Source organism: Quercus robur, chromosome 5 (assembly GCF_932294415.1).
Source record: "Quercus robur chromosome 5, dhQueRobu3.1, whole genome shotgun sequence".
NCBI lineage: Eukaryota > Viridiplantae > Streptophyta > Magnoliopsida > Fagales > Fagaceae > Quercus > Quercus robur.
The window spans coordinates 13,803,602-13,819,895 of NC_065538.1; the positions used below are offsets into that span (position 1 = coordinate 13,803,602).

The 16,294-nt window shown below is 32.6% G+C and overlaps 1 protein-coding gene across 1 annotated transcript; it reads right to left on the reverse strand.

Annotated features, from left to right (window-relative positions):
• Positions 1-819: 819 nt before the first annotated feature.
• On the reverse strand, positions 820-3,932 carry LOC126727838 (beta-xylosidase/alpha-L-arabinofuranosidase 2-like). Its single transcript, XM_050433748.1, has 6 exons — positions 3,507-3,932; positions 2,860-3,171; positions 2,587-2,756; positions 2,393-2,493; positions 1,520-2,293; positions 820-1,427 (listed from the first exon to the last, which is right to left on the reverse strand). The coding sequence occupies exons 1-6, from the start codon at positions 3,930-3,932 to the stop codon at positions 820-822; spliced, it is 2,391 nt and encodes a 796-aa protein (XP_050289705.1).
• Positions 3,933-16,294: the final 12,362 nt, after the last annotated feature.

Below are 16,294 nucleotides of genomic sequence, written 5' to 3' on the forward strand. Positions count from 1 at the left end.
AATACATACTAGTCACAAGTAGTATGTATATAAGGAGATAAATAGATGAGATTTATAGGTCTCAAGCTCAAAACAACAGGTGGATCTATGCATGTGAACATGAAAGAGCATGTAATAGAAAATATAGTTTATGTGCAATATCTAAAAATCTAGATCATGAATGAGTGCATAAATTATATCTGGTTTGACACCAAAGTTTGTTTATCTATACCCACAGAATCATTTCATTATGTTGGACTATTTGGAATATCATTTCACCTCTAAAAATTCAAAGAAATGAAATACCCTACCTTCAAATACCCTACTTGGAAGGATTTAATTTTTTTATTAAAAAATTTGTAGTATTATAATATTGAATCTTACTTCAGTAATAATATAATATAAATCCCTAAACAAAATTATAAAAAAAAAAAAAATACTTATAATATTTTATCAAATAAGGAAGTCATCCGTGATTATGTATTCGGAATTTATTGATTGCTTTAAAGTAAACTTTTTGTTTATATATATTTGATTTGAGTTTTCTCTATATTTTTCCTCTCAAAATATATATATCCTTTGAAATCAAGATTAAAATGATGATTACACTTTTTAGTGTTTAAGTTACTATTTTTTTTTTTTCTATTTACAAATCATTCTCATTATTTGAGCAAATGCATAGAGTCAACACGCATTAGTAAAACCCAAACCACAAGGAGTAATGAAGGGAAAGACGTTGTGTTAAAAGTTTAAAACAATCTTATTCAATATATGAAAGTCTTCAAGAAAATGGACTTTACAAAAATCATTATTCAATTAAAAGTCTCATTCCTCACACCTCTAATTATATGTTAACTGAATTGGATGTACAATTTGATGATCACCGACGATGATTGTGTGGGAACCAGATGGCAAGACAGCATTACCATTGGAGTCTACAATGCCCAAGCCCTGGCAAATATTTATGGCAAAATGAACCAGCTTACTCGTCCTAGCTGCAACAGAAACCCTTTGGAACTTAATCAACTGCTTAATATGAGTTCCAAGAATACCAAGTGGGGGCTGTGAGTAAATCAACACAACTTCATCTCCATCTCTGTTACCCACATTTTTTACTTCAATGTCAAATGTGAATTTTTTATGACATCTCAAGTCATCTATTAAAATTGCTGGGCAGCTAGGCTTGATGGTTCCATTTTTATATGGTAGGTCACGGCAGTGTTGAAATTTGTTTAATTTTTTCGACCATTTTGATGGCGCGGCTTTTAGTGTATAGATGAATTTTGTGTAGCTGAGGCCATAACCATAAGGGAAGACAGTAGGGCCATCGTAGAATTTATATGTTCGACCTGGGTAGCCTTTGCTATCATCTGGCCTTAATTGCAAGGATGTTAGGGGTATCTTGTCAACATAATCAGCTTGATACCAAGTAAGAGGTAATCTTCCTCCTGAAAAACATAGGGAATAAGGTGTAAATAATGATACAAAATCTTAGAGATAAAAGATTTGCATTGGTGTAAGGAATCAAATTAGATGTTACCTGGATTGTATTTTCCAAAAATAACATCTGCAATGGCTTGACCACCTTCTGCTCCAGGATATCCAGCCCACAAGATGGCATGGATTTTGGGGTTACTCTTAGCAAAGGAGATATCAACACCTCCAGCTGACATGATTACAAGAACTACGGGGCCTTTGGCAGCATCAGCAACTTGGTTGATAAGATCAGTTTGTTTTCCAGGAAGGAGGATATCCAACCTGTCAAGGCTCTCTGCCTCAATTGATAAATCTATCCCCGCAACAATTATGGTGGCATCAGCTATTTTGGCGGCTTCCACGGCTGCGCCTATCAAGTTCCCATCAACACATTTAACATTGGAGCATCCGGCTGCATAGTTCACACTTCCATAACTGGAGAAGCCATTAAGTGGAGTACTGTATCGACATGGAGAACCTTTATTATATGCGGCAAATGCATAGTTTCCAATCATGGTAACGGAAGCATTAGCATGTGGTCCAACCACTGCAAGGGTTTTGTTCCTTTCAGTTGCCAATGGCAAAATTCCATTGTCATTCTTCAAAAGAACAATTCCCTCCCTCGCTGCTTCTCCTGCTAACTCGATGTGGGCGCTAGTGCACACATCATTTATACCGAGAGAATTGTATTGAGGCTGTCCATCAAATATTCCTAGCCTCATAAGCACGACATAGAGGTATTGCAGTGACTGGTCTACATCTCCCTCCCCAACCTTCCCATGTTTCACAGCATTTTCAACATTGTCGGTGTAGTAAACTCCACAATCCAAATCCAAACCTAAACCAGGTAGAAATTAATCATCCGTGAACAAAAAAGCAAACGAGGAAATCAAAAAAAGAAAAGAAAAAAGAATAGGTAAGGCACATTATTAATAACCTGCTTGTAGTGTATATGAAACTGCAGTCTCATTGTCAACGTTTAGCCATTTGTGGTCCTTAATCATTACTTCAACAGAATCACAATCTGCAACTATATATCTGGCAACGATTGTAATGTTAGTCTTACAAAAATAGTATCCGAATTAAATTTTATTATTTTAATATTGAGATTGGAATTTAGATAGATTGTACCCATGAAGATCCCAGTCTTGTCTAATGGTTTCCTTTAGGAGTTTGTGATCAGCACAAGTAGGTATGCCATTAACACGGTTATAAGAGCACATGACACTACTAACATCACCATTTTGAACACACATTTGAAAGGGCCGGTTAAATGTCTCAACCAAATCTTGTTCCATCACCTTCAAATAATAAAAAAAAAAAAATACTTTGCTTTAATATTTTTTTTGAATCATAGTTAGTGGTATATCAACTTTAGAATCATGATTTTCATATAAGAGTTACCCTAGCATCAAAATTGTAGCGCTCAATTCCTTTCCAATTGTCAACATCATAGGCAGTAAAGTGCTTGCAACATGCAGAAACTTTAAGTGGTCTTGAGTTTAAATCCTTATATTTATTACTCTCGGTTCCCTCAACATCTTGCAAGCCTCTCACGTAATTCATAGCATAGGTGCCAACTACGAATGGATCTTCACCTGGTGTCTCAATGATTCTTCCCCATCTTGGATCCCTTGCTACGTTAATGGTTGGACTCCAAAATGCTAATCCAGCATGCCCTAAATTGTATAATGCTCGTGCTTCTGTGGAAATAGCCTACATTGTGTAACAAATTTTAGCTCATCTATCTATACTACAAGTAATTTTAAATTTAAAAACACAAATGGTTTGAAAGAGTAATTTACTATTTTTTAAAAGTTCCTAAGTTTAGAAAAAAATCCTAAAAATTAGGACAGTCTCTATTTCATTTTTAAATATTATGACAATAAACCCAAAAAAAAAAAAAATAATAATAATTACTTTAAACTTTTCTTTAAACTAGTATATAAATATGAATATTGATTAAAAAAAATTACTTTAAACAGTTTTAAGTTCTGAAAAACTTAAACAGTGTATTTATATTTTTATTTTTCAACAAAATGCTCCTATACCTTCCCAATTGTGTTCCACAATGACTCGTTGAATGAAGCTGTTGTAAGAATTGGCGTGGGATAGCTGGTTGCATGTGGAACTGAATTATCAAAAAAGGTACCTGGACCAACATTGGACAAACCATGGAGTGCCTCGGACCACCACTCGTACTCAGGTATCCCTAATCTTGGGACTCCGTAAGCATGATTTCCTAGTTGTCGTACCTTCTCGTGCAGTGTCAGTTGTCTCACCAAATCTCTTGCTCGGACATCGTAGGAAAGTTTCTTGTCACAAAAGGGGAGTGACTTGATATCCAATCCAAGTTGGGCATACCTGGCAGGATCACATACATAGGTGAAGTTTCTATGGGTCCCGGCATCAGTGTAGATGACACTGAAAGCAAAAGTGAGATAGATATAATGGACAAGCCTAAATGGCTTGGCCATTGCTTTTAATTGAGTCGCATGTAGTACTCGCCCATGAAGGCTCTTATATACGGAGGAAGGAAGCTTTCATAAGTCAAAAAAAAAAAAATTAGACTTGTGAGTTGGCTTTTCTCCCTTGTGAGTTGGCTTATCTCTTTTACTCTTTATTGTGACGATGATCTTACTTCACGGTTGACATTTTTGTAGACTTTTTCTAGTTTCAGCTTTGAATAGTCTGTTTGTTTATTTAACAATAGAATGAAGCTAACAAAATATAAAGTCAAAGTTAAAGAATAATGTTATCTATTTAACCGCACAAATAGGCATGCAAATACTTTTGTGACAAATAATAATATTAAAATTTATATCTGTATATATCTAAAAGATGAAGCGTAGCATTTATTGTTGCTACATTCTTGTTGAGTCACATTAGCAACCATATCATCTATCAATTTCCAACCATTTATCTCAACTATTTCCAACCATAATATCATTTTTACCTTTTCATCTCTTCACTACTCTCAACTTTAATGTCACTCTTCATTTATCCATTTATCTTTTTTTTTTTTTTTTTTTTTTTTTTAATTTTTTTTAACTCTTCTTATCCCCATTCTATTACCATAAATATGTGATTCTTTCTCCCATTATATACATTTTTTCCCACATGAAAAATGTTATTACTTTCACTCTCTCTCTTTCAAGTTTTATTTTTTTGTGATTTTTTTTTAACCTACTTTATATTGATGAAATTATGTCTTCTTTAGAATTCTAATTTGGGTTGATACAATTTGGTTTTGTATTTTGAGTTTTTAAGTTATTATCTTTTTTCTTTTCTATGATTGTTAAATGTTAACATATTGCATATAAAGATAGTTTACAAGAATATAATGTTAATCTATTATAAAGCATGACTTAGATAATTTGGTGTCTGACTCATGACTATATTTTTATTTTGACGCTTCTTCTTCTCATTTAATTTTTTATTTATCTCCCAAAAAAGGTAATTATTCTCTCTCTCTCTCTCTCTCTCTCTCTCTCTCTCTCTCTATATATATATATATATATATGTATATATTATTTATTATTTTTTGCAATTTTACTTTAGGTTGATGACTCATTGTATTTTTTTTTATAATACTATTTTGGGTTAACATGATTTGGTAGTGTGTGTGTGTTAGTTTTTTTTTTTTTTAATTTAATTTTTAGTTTTCCACCACAAGTCTTCTCTCTCCCTCTTATAACTTTTGTTTGATTTTTTTTTTTTTTGACATAATACTTTGTCATTTTGGAAGTGATATTTTGAATTTATATCAAAATACAATCTTGGCTATGTATTTGAATGTGTTTATTAACTATTAAAATTGCCCAAGATGAATATATATAGACAATATTTTTGTTTTAATTTTTCATTGATTTATTATTTAGTTAAAAAATCAAAATTAAAATAGATAAATATGTAAGGTTAAAATTGACTAAAATGAATTTTTAAAGCCTATATATTTATATATTTAACATAGTAAAAAAAATAAAAAAAAATAAAAGTAAAAAATAAATAATAAAAATTAAAAAATAAAAAATATTATAATGGTGTCTAATTTGTAATAAATACAATTCCATTAGTCTAATATTGCTAAACCCAACAAAATAGCTCTTTGCAATACTTGTACTCCAAATTTAATTTTCATATTTGCGTATGCTAGACATAGCATCAAGGTGAAAAAATAATCAAGGATTTAGATCATCCAATGATTTCATTCAATCAATCACAATGCTATTGGCTTCTATGTAAATTAAATGCCTACAACAAATATAGATGTGGCAATAGTGTTTATTAAAATTCTTGACAATGTTTGTTCTGCAAAATACAATAGAGCGAAAAGTGAATTTATGTAATGAGACTGATTTACAATTAATATGAAGTTGTATGTTTTCATTGTTTCAAAATTGGATTTGGATTTTGGCTTTGAGCAAAGCAAACACACAAAGGTTGCAATCCTTTGCAAATAGTTTTCCCATTATCTTAATGTTGCTTTAGTTTTCTACATTATTTTCTGGAAGAAAGTAGTTTTGCTTTCTTTCTTTCTCAATCTCTTTTTTTTTTTTTTATTATAATTTTTTATAGCTTTTTCTTGGTGGGCGAATTAGCCTTTTCTTTTAAAATGAGGTTGATTAATTAAATATTTAATCAACTATCTCATGCATCACATGAGTTAGTGACTAGTTTAATAATAATAAAAAAAGAAGACCAAATCTAACCGTATCCATATTATGAACAAAACCACTCAAAAACAAGCAATTTATTATCATATATTGGATGATTTATAATTTTACATACAAACTAACATTTACTTTCTTCGATTCATTTCCCCCTCCCCCCCCCCCTCCCCCTCGCCCCCCTAAAAAAAACCACACAAAAAATAGCTGCAAGCGATTCATTCGGCTAACAAAAGAAAAAATGTTCTTCACCACATCAATTTAATTGGACGGCTCTAGCAACCTATGTTCCTTCAAAAGGATGAATAAAAAATCATTCCTCATTGCTTTAGGGCTGGTAAGAAACAAGCAACATTTTGGGTTGAAGTTCACAAATATTTTGTACAAGATCAAACTACACGGGGAAAAGAAATTCTTCTTCAAGCCAACATAGAAGGGGACAATATGTAAAATATGGACTGGCAATTGCATAGTTATGTGAATCAAATGATGAGGGAATACAACTACTATTATCGATTCTAAATCAATCAGATGGAAAACAACTGCAATAAAACTATCAAAGAATCCTTTGACATACAACTTTTGGAACAAACACATTTCGCATCCCAAAAAACAAGCATGCAAAAATATTGGAGTGGGTCATTGGGATCATGAATGCCCTTCCCCTTATGGAAATGAAAAATTACAGGTAACACATAAAATGTGCTCAATTAACTTGAAAATGTACAAATTAGTTAGCCGACTATAGTAGAATTAATGTTTCAAAAAAATAAATCAATTCTACAATAAATTATCCTCATTTTGTTCCGAATAGTAATGAATAATAAAAAACATAGCTTCATGAGCAAAAGCATTAGCATGAATCATGCAATATATTGGTGATACATATATAATGCAGGTTGAGTTGTAAGAATATGACAAATATTAATAATAATAATAAGACCACCCTAAAAAATATTATCACGTGTGATGTGTGAATCCGCAACTAGTTAATATTGTTGAGGTAAGTCACTCTTTAGTTTTTCACAAATTTTAAGGAAATAAGTAACATGTTGGAGATATTCTAAATTTCTAATTATATATCCTTCCTCATTGCTTTGCCACTATTGATCATTTAACAATCAGGAAAAAAAAAAATTGGAAGGCCATTTAAACTTAGACATGTGTTTTGAGAGAAATTAATCTAAACCAATATGGTCCTCATTGCATTTGCGTTGCCCTAAATATGTAATGACAATTTTTTTTTTTTTTTGAGATAATATAGACAGAAGACCTATGGAAGGGGAAAAAGAGAGTGGGAAGACAAGACTTACAATACTAGCACTTACAAAAGGGTCTTTTCTTTTCTTTTCTTTTTGATTGAGATATAATGACTATATTGTGTATGAAGTGGAATATTAATATATTTTATTTTAAAAATAGACCTAGAGAAATTAATCTAAACAATGCAAATGCAAATGGGAAAGCAATATTTCAGTTTCAATAAAATTCTTTCCCCCAACCTTTCACCTTCCTCACTCATTCAATATAAGTCAAAACATTTTTCCCCATTCCTCTCCATATTTTCATATTTTAAATATGCTCTTTTTTTGCTTCACAATTTCATTTTTGTTTTTTATCTCCACCATTAAAGGTACCTCTCTCTCTCTCTCCCCCCTAATTTCTTTCTAATCTCATTTTTGGATTTTTTTTTTTAAATGTCTTTTCTTAATAGATTGCTTTCTTCATATATAGATTTTACAATTTTGTGGCTAAAGATTGATTTATTTATTTTATTGGTTAAGAATGGTTGATATTATTTTGAGATTATTGTTGTTAGACCAGTTTCTTGTTAAACTAGTCTGATTGACTCGTGCAGTCCAATTTTTAAAACAATGATTATAATCATGACAAAACCCTAATAGGCTGAAAATAAAGAAATCCATAGGTAAATCTGAATTTTTTTTTTCTTGAAAATAGTGATTGCTGCACTTTTCATCTTCTTGCTGCCAACTTGCCATATCAATCAAAAACAAAGAAAACTCAACATTGTTGATCATTTGGTATTTGCAGAAACTAATAACTTAAGGAAAGAAGAGCACAGAAAGTACTAATCTACAGGCATTAATATAATTTGACTTTTAAAAAAGGAAGTATCTATTATCTCCTTCTGTGTTATATATGCCTATGTGATTGTAGACTCCCCAGTCACTTTCATTGCTAGGCAGGCTACAGTTCATCTTCTTTTTGAAATTCCTATTGTTCCCCACGGGACTCACCATAGAAGCAAGACCTTTATGTCCCTCTGCGCTATTAACATGATTTGACACATGCTTTTTTAAACTAGAAAACATGAATGAGATCGCTAGGTGAAACATACATGTAATAGGAACTCAGGCTTACTTGGAAATATTTAGGATTCGGTATCACAATCCTAGTCATTGTAATATATTGACATTAGATATTTCTATGAACGCCTGAGATTTTCTATTTTTAGTTGACTTTGCCTTTGTTGCCTGTAACAACTCAAGCTTTGATCCTCCCCCCCTCCTTTTATTTTCCTATCTTACAGGCAGTACATTCATTTGATGCTCAAGCAGAAGGGGAGTTAAACCTATCAGGCAGTACATTCACTCGTCTGTTACATCCTCCACTGGTAATTGAAATATGGACTGTGCTCTTGAATGGCCAATGATGCAAGCCTGAAATAAGAGTCAAGTAGCTGTCTTTGTAGAGATATGCAGTTTTAGTTGCTAAGGGCTTTCCATATGTAGGAGTTAATAAACAACCATCAGTACCAAAAATCTTAAGCTAATATGAAAGGGTGAATTTAAGCATTTAACTACTCCCCTTACGCGTGCGCCCGCAACTCTTCCTGAATAAGTGAGGCCGAACGTGTGAAATTTTCTCTTAAATGGGAGGTAGAGTGAGACATTAAAAAAGAGCTTGTTCTGAGACCACCTACCCTGGTAAATTATGAGCTTGTTCTGAGAGAGAGCAGTTAGGTCTCAGCAGCATCGTGCCTGTCTTATTCATTTTGTGATTGGCATTAAAAAAGAAAAATTGGAGTGAATCTGTAACTGGTATCAATTTTGGCTCCTAGTAATGAAGTGTGAACAAATTTATTTCTCACAGCAATTGAGACACTTTCAAATACTGCTAGCCCATCTCATACTTTTTCTTTTTTGATATTTAGCCCATCTCATACTTAATTGTTTTTATCGTAGTTTTACATTTACTGTATTTTTACTCATGTAATCATCAGGTGGCCCCTAATGGATGGTCTGAAGGAGAATGCAATGGTAAGGCTGGATAGTTTTCCTCGGCTTACGTAGAAAGGCAAGAGAAAGCACCGGCAAGTAAGTTAGAAGAAGAAAGCTCGAAACCTTGATCACAAGGCTGTCCTTGATTAAAAGCTGTACATTCCTTTCTTCTGTATTATAGTTCCCCTTGGATGCAAAACTTTTACACAACTTTTGCAAGCTTCTAGTATTTTTCTGCTTGCACATGCTGACAGGTCTAAATTTGTAAATTACAATTAAAAAATAGTCGTACCCAGTGTACCAAATCCCACTTTTGCAAGGTTATTTAAGGAAATTGGTTATGAAGATACGCAATAAATCTAGTTTCCAATGCATATAGTTTTATGATTTCTGCGTTTCTTTTCTAGAAATAGTGATCAGAAAGTTGTCCTTACTGAATTCTGATTGAGATTGTATACTCCACTTTTTGTATTACTAGTCGCTAACCCGTGCGATGCACGGGAAAGTTTTTAGTAACTATAAGATTTTAGCAAATCAAATGCTTTAAAATTTGAAAATCTTATAGAACTTACATTAGCACTCATCAATTTGTTTACAAAGTCAATGCTAAATAGATTTATAAATTGCATTCTCATATCCTTTGTCATTTGCAAAGTGATAGGACTCTTTTCATTATGGTTTGCATCCTTCTATCCTTCAAAGGCTTTAAAAAGTGCCATGTGGTCACTACATAAGAATGTGTATAAGGTTATACAAAATTCTGTCATTATAATCAACATCCTAAAACTAACATCCAATCCAAAAATGTGTAACCAATGTTACACATCACTTAGTGTAAGTAAAGCCAATAAAAATTACCAAAAAAGGAAAACCATTTTGTTGGGAACATCACAATGACCAATAAATTAGATAGAAATATAAAATTAAACAAACTCATTTCCAACATGTATCTATGAAAACTCAAAAATATATAATAAATTTTCTTCTATCTTCATTTAATAAAGAAAAATGATAAGAAACTGTTATTCTAACTTTTATAAATTGCACTTATATCTATCGCTTTCATCGAACTATTTGATTAACAGGAATACAAACAACACTTAGTGTAAGTAAAGCTAATGGAAGTCACCAAAAAGGGAAAACCATCTTGCTCACAGAGACCAATAAATTAGACAAAAATATAAAATTAAACAAACTCATATACAAACACGTATCTATGAAAAACTAAAAAATATATATAACAAATTTTCTTCTATCTTCATTTAATAAAGACAAATGATAACAAAATGTTATTTTAACTTTCATAAATTGCACTTATATCCTTTTCTATAAGCAAGCAAAAAATACATAGCTGAAGTTGTAATAACAAAAGTGGAAAATTCTTAATGGAAGAAGGTAAGCTATCTATGAATTCAGCTGTAGATATAATAGGCATATGAAAGCAACAATAACACCAATTAATCAATTATCCAACCTAGCACACACTATTTAGGTAGCTTCCCTAGTGAATTAGGCTGTAATGAATTGCACAAATTGGCCTTGATACCAACTGTGCTTTCAGTGTTAGATGCTCAGGCCTTTTTGAGAAATTACACTGCCTCTTTTAGGTTTTTAACTTTGATGTAAATCTTTTTTTTTTTATATAAATAATTACGATAGGATTTTATATATATATATATATATATAAATATATTATTTATGTACATAGACAAATAGTTAACCCTATACTAAAAAAAAAATTCAGAAATTTAGTACAGAGGCAAACGAATACCATACCTTTAACCTTGATTCGAACGGAGGAAAAGACTGAAGAGAAAGGCAATAAAAAAGTAGAAATTAATCAGGAATATTAAATCTAAATAAAAGTGAACGGAAGAACAAAAATTAAGAATGAAATCTGCTTTAAAATAGCAAACAAATGTACAAAGAATTAAATCTGTTGCTGTTTGGTATTCATTGAAAGCTGCTATTTTAAATTTGTTGTAGGGAAGGAACAACACAAATGTACAAAGAATTATAAATTGAACAGCCATGAATTGGTTTGGTACACAGAAAATATATATATTAAAAAAATAGAATAAACATCATCACAAAAACTATTTTATAAGATAATGGTTATAGAGTCCTAATTAAATTTGTTTATAGTTACAGATTTCTAAACAAATTTGATCACCAAAGCTTATCTACAAAAATAAATGAAAAAAAAAACACTAATTTCTAATCAAAACATTAACATTCAAACTCTCTCATGTTTCTAACCATATATTTGCTATGTGTTTAGAAGAGAGCATACCCAAACAACCTTCAAGGATCCTTTGTTGTTTCTTGAAATAATTAGATACCCAGTTTCTTTTTCCTACAATTAAATGCATAAGATGAATGAATGCATCAGAAATCATCAAATTTTGATTTTTTGCTTTCCAAAAGACTTAACATCATGTATGTCAAAGAATAAGCTTAACATCTGCTAGAATAGCTTAAAAAGAATAATTGTTGGAGTTTCACTACAATTCTACTATAAAACAAAACAACAGCTACAACCCAACTGAGAACATAAAATTTCTTCCTACATTTTACAATCAAAGACAGACCAAAACAAAAAAGACATGAACCTGTAGAATTTCTTCCTTTGTGTCAGATTTTGAAGGTTGGGAGGCTCTTCAATACTATCTGCACTTTCTTACAAAACCTGTAGAATTTGATGTTCTATGAGTGTTTCCCTGACTTCAACAAAAAAGAATAGAGAGAAAAAGGGGATAGGAATTGAAATCCCTAAATTGACAAAAAAAAAAAAAAACTAATTGAAGAAGAAATCCTTAAATTGACAGAAAAACCTAATTAAAGAGAATAGGAAAAGAGATTATTCATAGATTAATTGAGAGATACCGAGATAGAATGCGCTGATATGGAGGCTGGGTCAAAGATTGAAAACGTTGGCTCCCATGGTCATGCCCTTGCAAGCTTTTTGCAAAATAGCTTGGATCTGTGTGTGTTTGAGAGAGTGAAGATGTTCTGCATTTGGTGAGTAATGTTTAAAGGAGAGGTTTTGGGTTTGGTTTTGTCGAAAGGAGAGGTTCTGCCGTTCTGCCTTTGCACTATTGCTCTAGGTTTTGCCGTTCTGTGTTTGGTTTCAGAATTATATCGGGAAGACTATTTGGATTGAGAAAGGAGGGTATATATATTATATATTTAATTAAAAGAAATAAATCAGATTTAAAAATTAGAAAAAAAATGCTGACGTGGAAAATTGTGAGAGCGGCAGAGGCTTCAGTTATATATATATATATATATATATATAGACTAGTGGCTGACCTATGCATGGCACAATTTCTTCTTTTTTTTTTTTTTTTTTTTTTTTTTTTTTTTAAATATTAGTCTTTAGACATCTATAGTGACAAATGAATTGTGATACACTAACTTTAGGAGCAATGGTTAGGATTGTAGTCCTAACAGAAACAACTATTGCTTCTTACCAAAAGATATGTAATAACCTTATGCTTTACTTTGTATTAGTTTCTCCTTTTTTACAATGGTTGTAACTAAAAAATAAGGAGACCAGAAGATAACTCGTTCGATAAAATTTCATGACATAGTGTTGAGGTCAAAAATATCACAAACATTGTATCAAGGCCCAAAACATTACAAAATTAAAATTTGAAAAAACCATTCGGGCCTTCAAAGAAGGGACAAGGCCTAAATGGGCCAATTAAGGGTCACTTAAAGAACCATTAAAGGGAGAGATTCAAGGTTTTAAAGGTTCGTCCGAGGTCGAACCGTGATGACATCATAATTAATTTAATAATAAAATAAAATAAATATAAAGATATTAAATTTGTAAATATTAGCAAATTTGACTAAAATATCTTTAAAAGTGGAAACAAACTTTCAAATAAAAGATTATTACTTATTCTTATTATACCTAAATGATATAAATTAATGAATTACCTATAATGTTAAAAAAAAAAAAAAAAATTCCAAGTAAGAGTAGAGATGATGAGATTTAAAAATAAAAAATAAAAAGAAGGAAAAAACAAAATAAAAACTCAGGACTTTTAGTAAATTGAGTAGTACTACCAGTGTACTAGTACAATGGGGTAATTGACAATTTGCATTTTGCAAAACCTTGGAAGATGGTTCATTTTCAATTTTAATCTCATTATTATATTCTAAGTCCCACCTACCCACCCACCCACGTCATTTCAGATTTATCTCTTCACATTATTACTCTCCTTCTTCATCCTCACGTTTGTGACTCATCTAATCTTCTTCTTCTTTTATTTATTTTTTATTTTTTATTTTTTTTAATCTCACCATACCATTGGTGCTTCTTATATTTTTTTGCTTCATTTTCGGATCTTCTCATTATTTTCTCTTTCTATTTTTTTTCTCACTTCAGATCCATGCCAAAATATCAGATTGGAAAGCAAATTTCTTCACAGACTTACTGTTGAACCGGCTTACGGTTTGAACGGTTTTTCAAGTTAGACCTCGGTTCAAACGGTTCTCTCATATTGTTTACATACTCGGTTCTTGTATACAAAAAAACCGTTTTCATGAACGGTTCATAGTTAACCTAGTCAGACCGTACAGTTTGGTTTGGGTTTAAAATCCATGCTTCAAACAAGTGTTGAGGTCCAAAAAATCATAATGTTGTACCAAGGCCTAAAACAACACAAAGGATTGAAACCAAGGAAAAATAAAGCATTTGGGCTTCCAATAAAGAAAAGAAAGAAAGAGGAGATGTCCAAACCCATTAAGGGTTCATAAGGAGGGACCAAAATCCATGAATGGGCAAGTTTCAGGCCCCATGAAATAAAGGAAAGAAAAAGCCCAGCCCAATCGTCAAAGGTCAGAAAAATCGATGGGGAGCCCGGGAAAATAACTGGGCCAGGATACCTGGGGATTCCCAGGAGCCTGGGATCCTCGGGACATGTAGCAAAGCTAAGATGGGATTAAGATAGTTCAAGGAGGGGTGCCAAAAAGCACAAGGAACAAGAAAAAATATGTCCCTATCAGCCACACAATGATGCAGAAAAGGGGTCAGAGGGCTTGGGAACCAACAACTCATGAGTAAGAGCCTGGTACCTCGGGGAACTTAGGAAGAAGAACCAGGAAGGAAGGTGGCTTGGGATCTTTCGGCCTAGCAGAAAGGAATCAGCACACTTGGGAAAAATGACAAAAGGGAAAGCAACCAAAAGGTGGGTCTGAAAAAAGTGGAATCTAAAAGCCTTTGAGAAGGAAAGAATAAAAGCTAGCCTTCTAGGACTCCTCGAACGGGAAAGTCAGCAAGAAGCTTTTTGAAGAAGGAACCTCAAAAGAAGAAGGAACCTCAAAAGAAGAAAATAATGAGGAATGAGGAATGGACCAGCCACGAATGTTGCTGGCACAACATTGGTTCTGGTACCTAGAGGAGAAAATGAAGGGAATTAGTAGTACCCCAGAAACCCTAGGATGGCACTAAAAAAGGGGAAGCAGCCAACGGTGAAAGGCATTGAGGAACAATGAATTAGAGTAAAAATCTTGGGGAAAACTCTGTTAGAATTGAAAAGGAGAGAAAAATGAGGGCAATACCATCCAGTATCCTCAAGCAGCCACTAGAGAACACACTTGGATTCAAAGGAATTCAAACTTTGCAAGTCTTAGAGGCCTGAAGAGCCATCTAAGTCTGTGATTTTTGAACTTGTTTAGACCTTGTAACACGTCTTAGTGAGCATAGTGTATTACATAATCAAGAAAGTTGTAAGGTTGAATTTATTCAATCATTTTGTTGGTTTTATTCCGTGCTAAATTTGCTTATAATTCAGCATTTAGAAACCTTTTATTTAGGTGGGAATCATGTAATGGTAATGTATGAGAAAGTGTGATGAAAAGATCAAGAGTGTGCACTCAAAAAGAGTCTTGCGATTGGATCTCACGACTGGCGAGTCGCCAAAGGTGGCATACATGTGAAGCATACAAGGGAGCTGAAGGGTCACACCAGCTGGAGCACTACATGACAAAACTTTCAGACTAGCTAGGTAGTTAGCTCGTGACTCAAACTTGCAACTCGTTCCAGTCGCGAGCTCGAGTCGTCAGAATGCCCTGTTTGATGAAAACTGATTGTTCGAATTCCTCACTCATCTTACTATAAATACCCTTATACCCACGAAATGTAGAAAGTTTCCAAAGAGAATTTTGAGAGAGAAATCCTAAAGAAAAACAAGATTGACTCATTCACAATCTTCATCTTTTGATTCTCCAAATTCCTCTACTCTCACCCTCTCCATTGTTACATCCTTGAGAGGTATATTAGCCAAATCCTCATCTCATCATACCCATATCTGTGAGGAGACATTTTGGTACTTAGGAAGCAGTTCAGAAGGGACCAATTCATTTTGGTTGATGAAATGGGCTGTTGTGGGATCTGGTAAGCTAGAGAAGACAAGGTTTGGCGTAATCCTGTTGGAACAAGAAGCTTGGAGGGCTTAGGTGCATAGGGTAGATTAGGCTTGGAGGGTCTTCTGCTATTCATGTATCCCAACTTTATTCTTTAGTGGATTATTGACTACTTAGAGGGTGGCGGAAAGGTTTTTCGCCAAGAACTTTAGTTTCCTCTTCGATAACACATCGCAGTGTTGGCTTTGTGTTTGCATCTCTTTTACCATAATCTTTGCCTTTTAATTACTATTGTGGTTGTGATTAATTTTGGTTTAGATTGTTTTACCAATTCTGTTTTAGCTTATTTTCATATTCCGCACATATATTGTTTGATTATAGGTTTGTGTTGGTAATTTGTAAATTGAGGGTCTAAATGTTCATAGGTGTTTTACACACTATTTGAACATTCAAAAATAACAAAGTATTTTACATTATTTTAAGGATCCCTAACGCTTTATTTTATGTTTCTTCTTTATCATTTCGTTCCTTTGTTGTTTTCTTGTTGTTCAA

Coding starts and splice junctions, on each gene's coding strand:
- LOC126727838 (XM_050433748.1), bottom strand. CDS start 3,932: ATGGCCAAGCCATTTAGGCTTGTCCATTATATCTATCTCACTTTTGCT. Junction 3,172..3,506: donor TGTGGAACACAATTGGGAAG/GTATAGGAGCAT, acceptor TACACAATGTAG/GCTATTTCCACAGAAGCACG. Junction 2,494..2,586: donor CAAGACTGGGATCTTCATGG/GTACAATCTATC, acceptor AATCGTTGCCAG/ATATATAGTTGCAGATTGTG.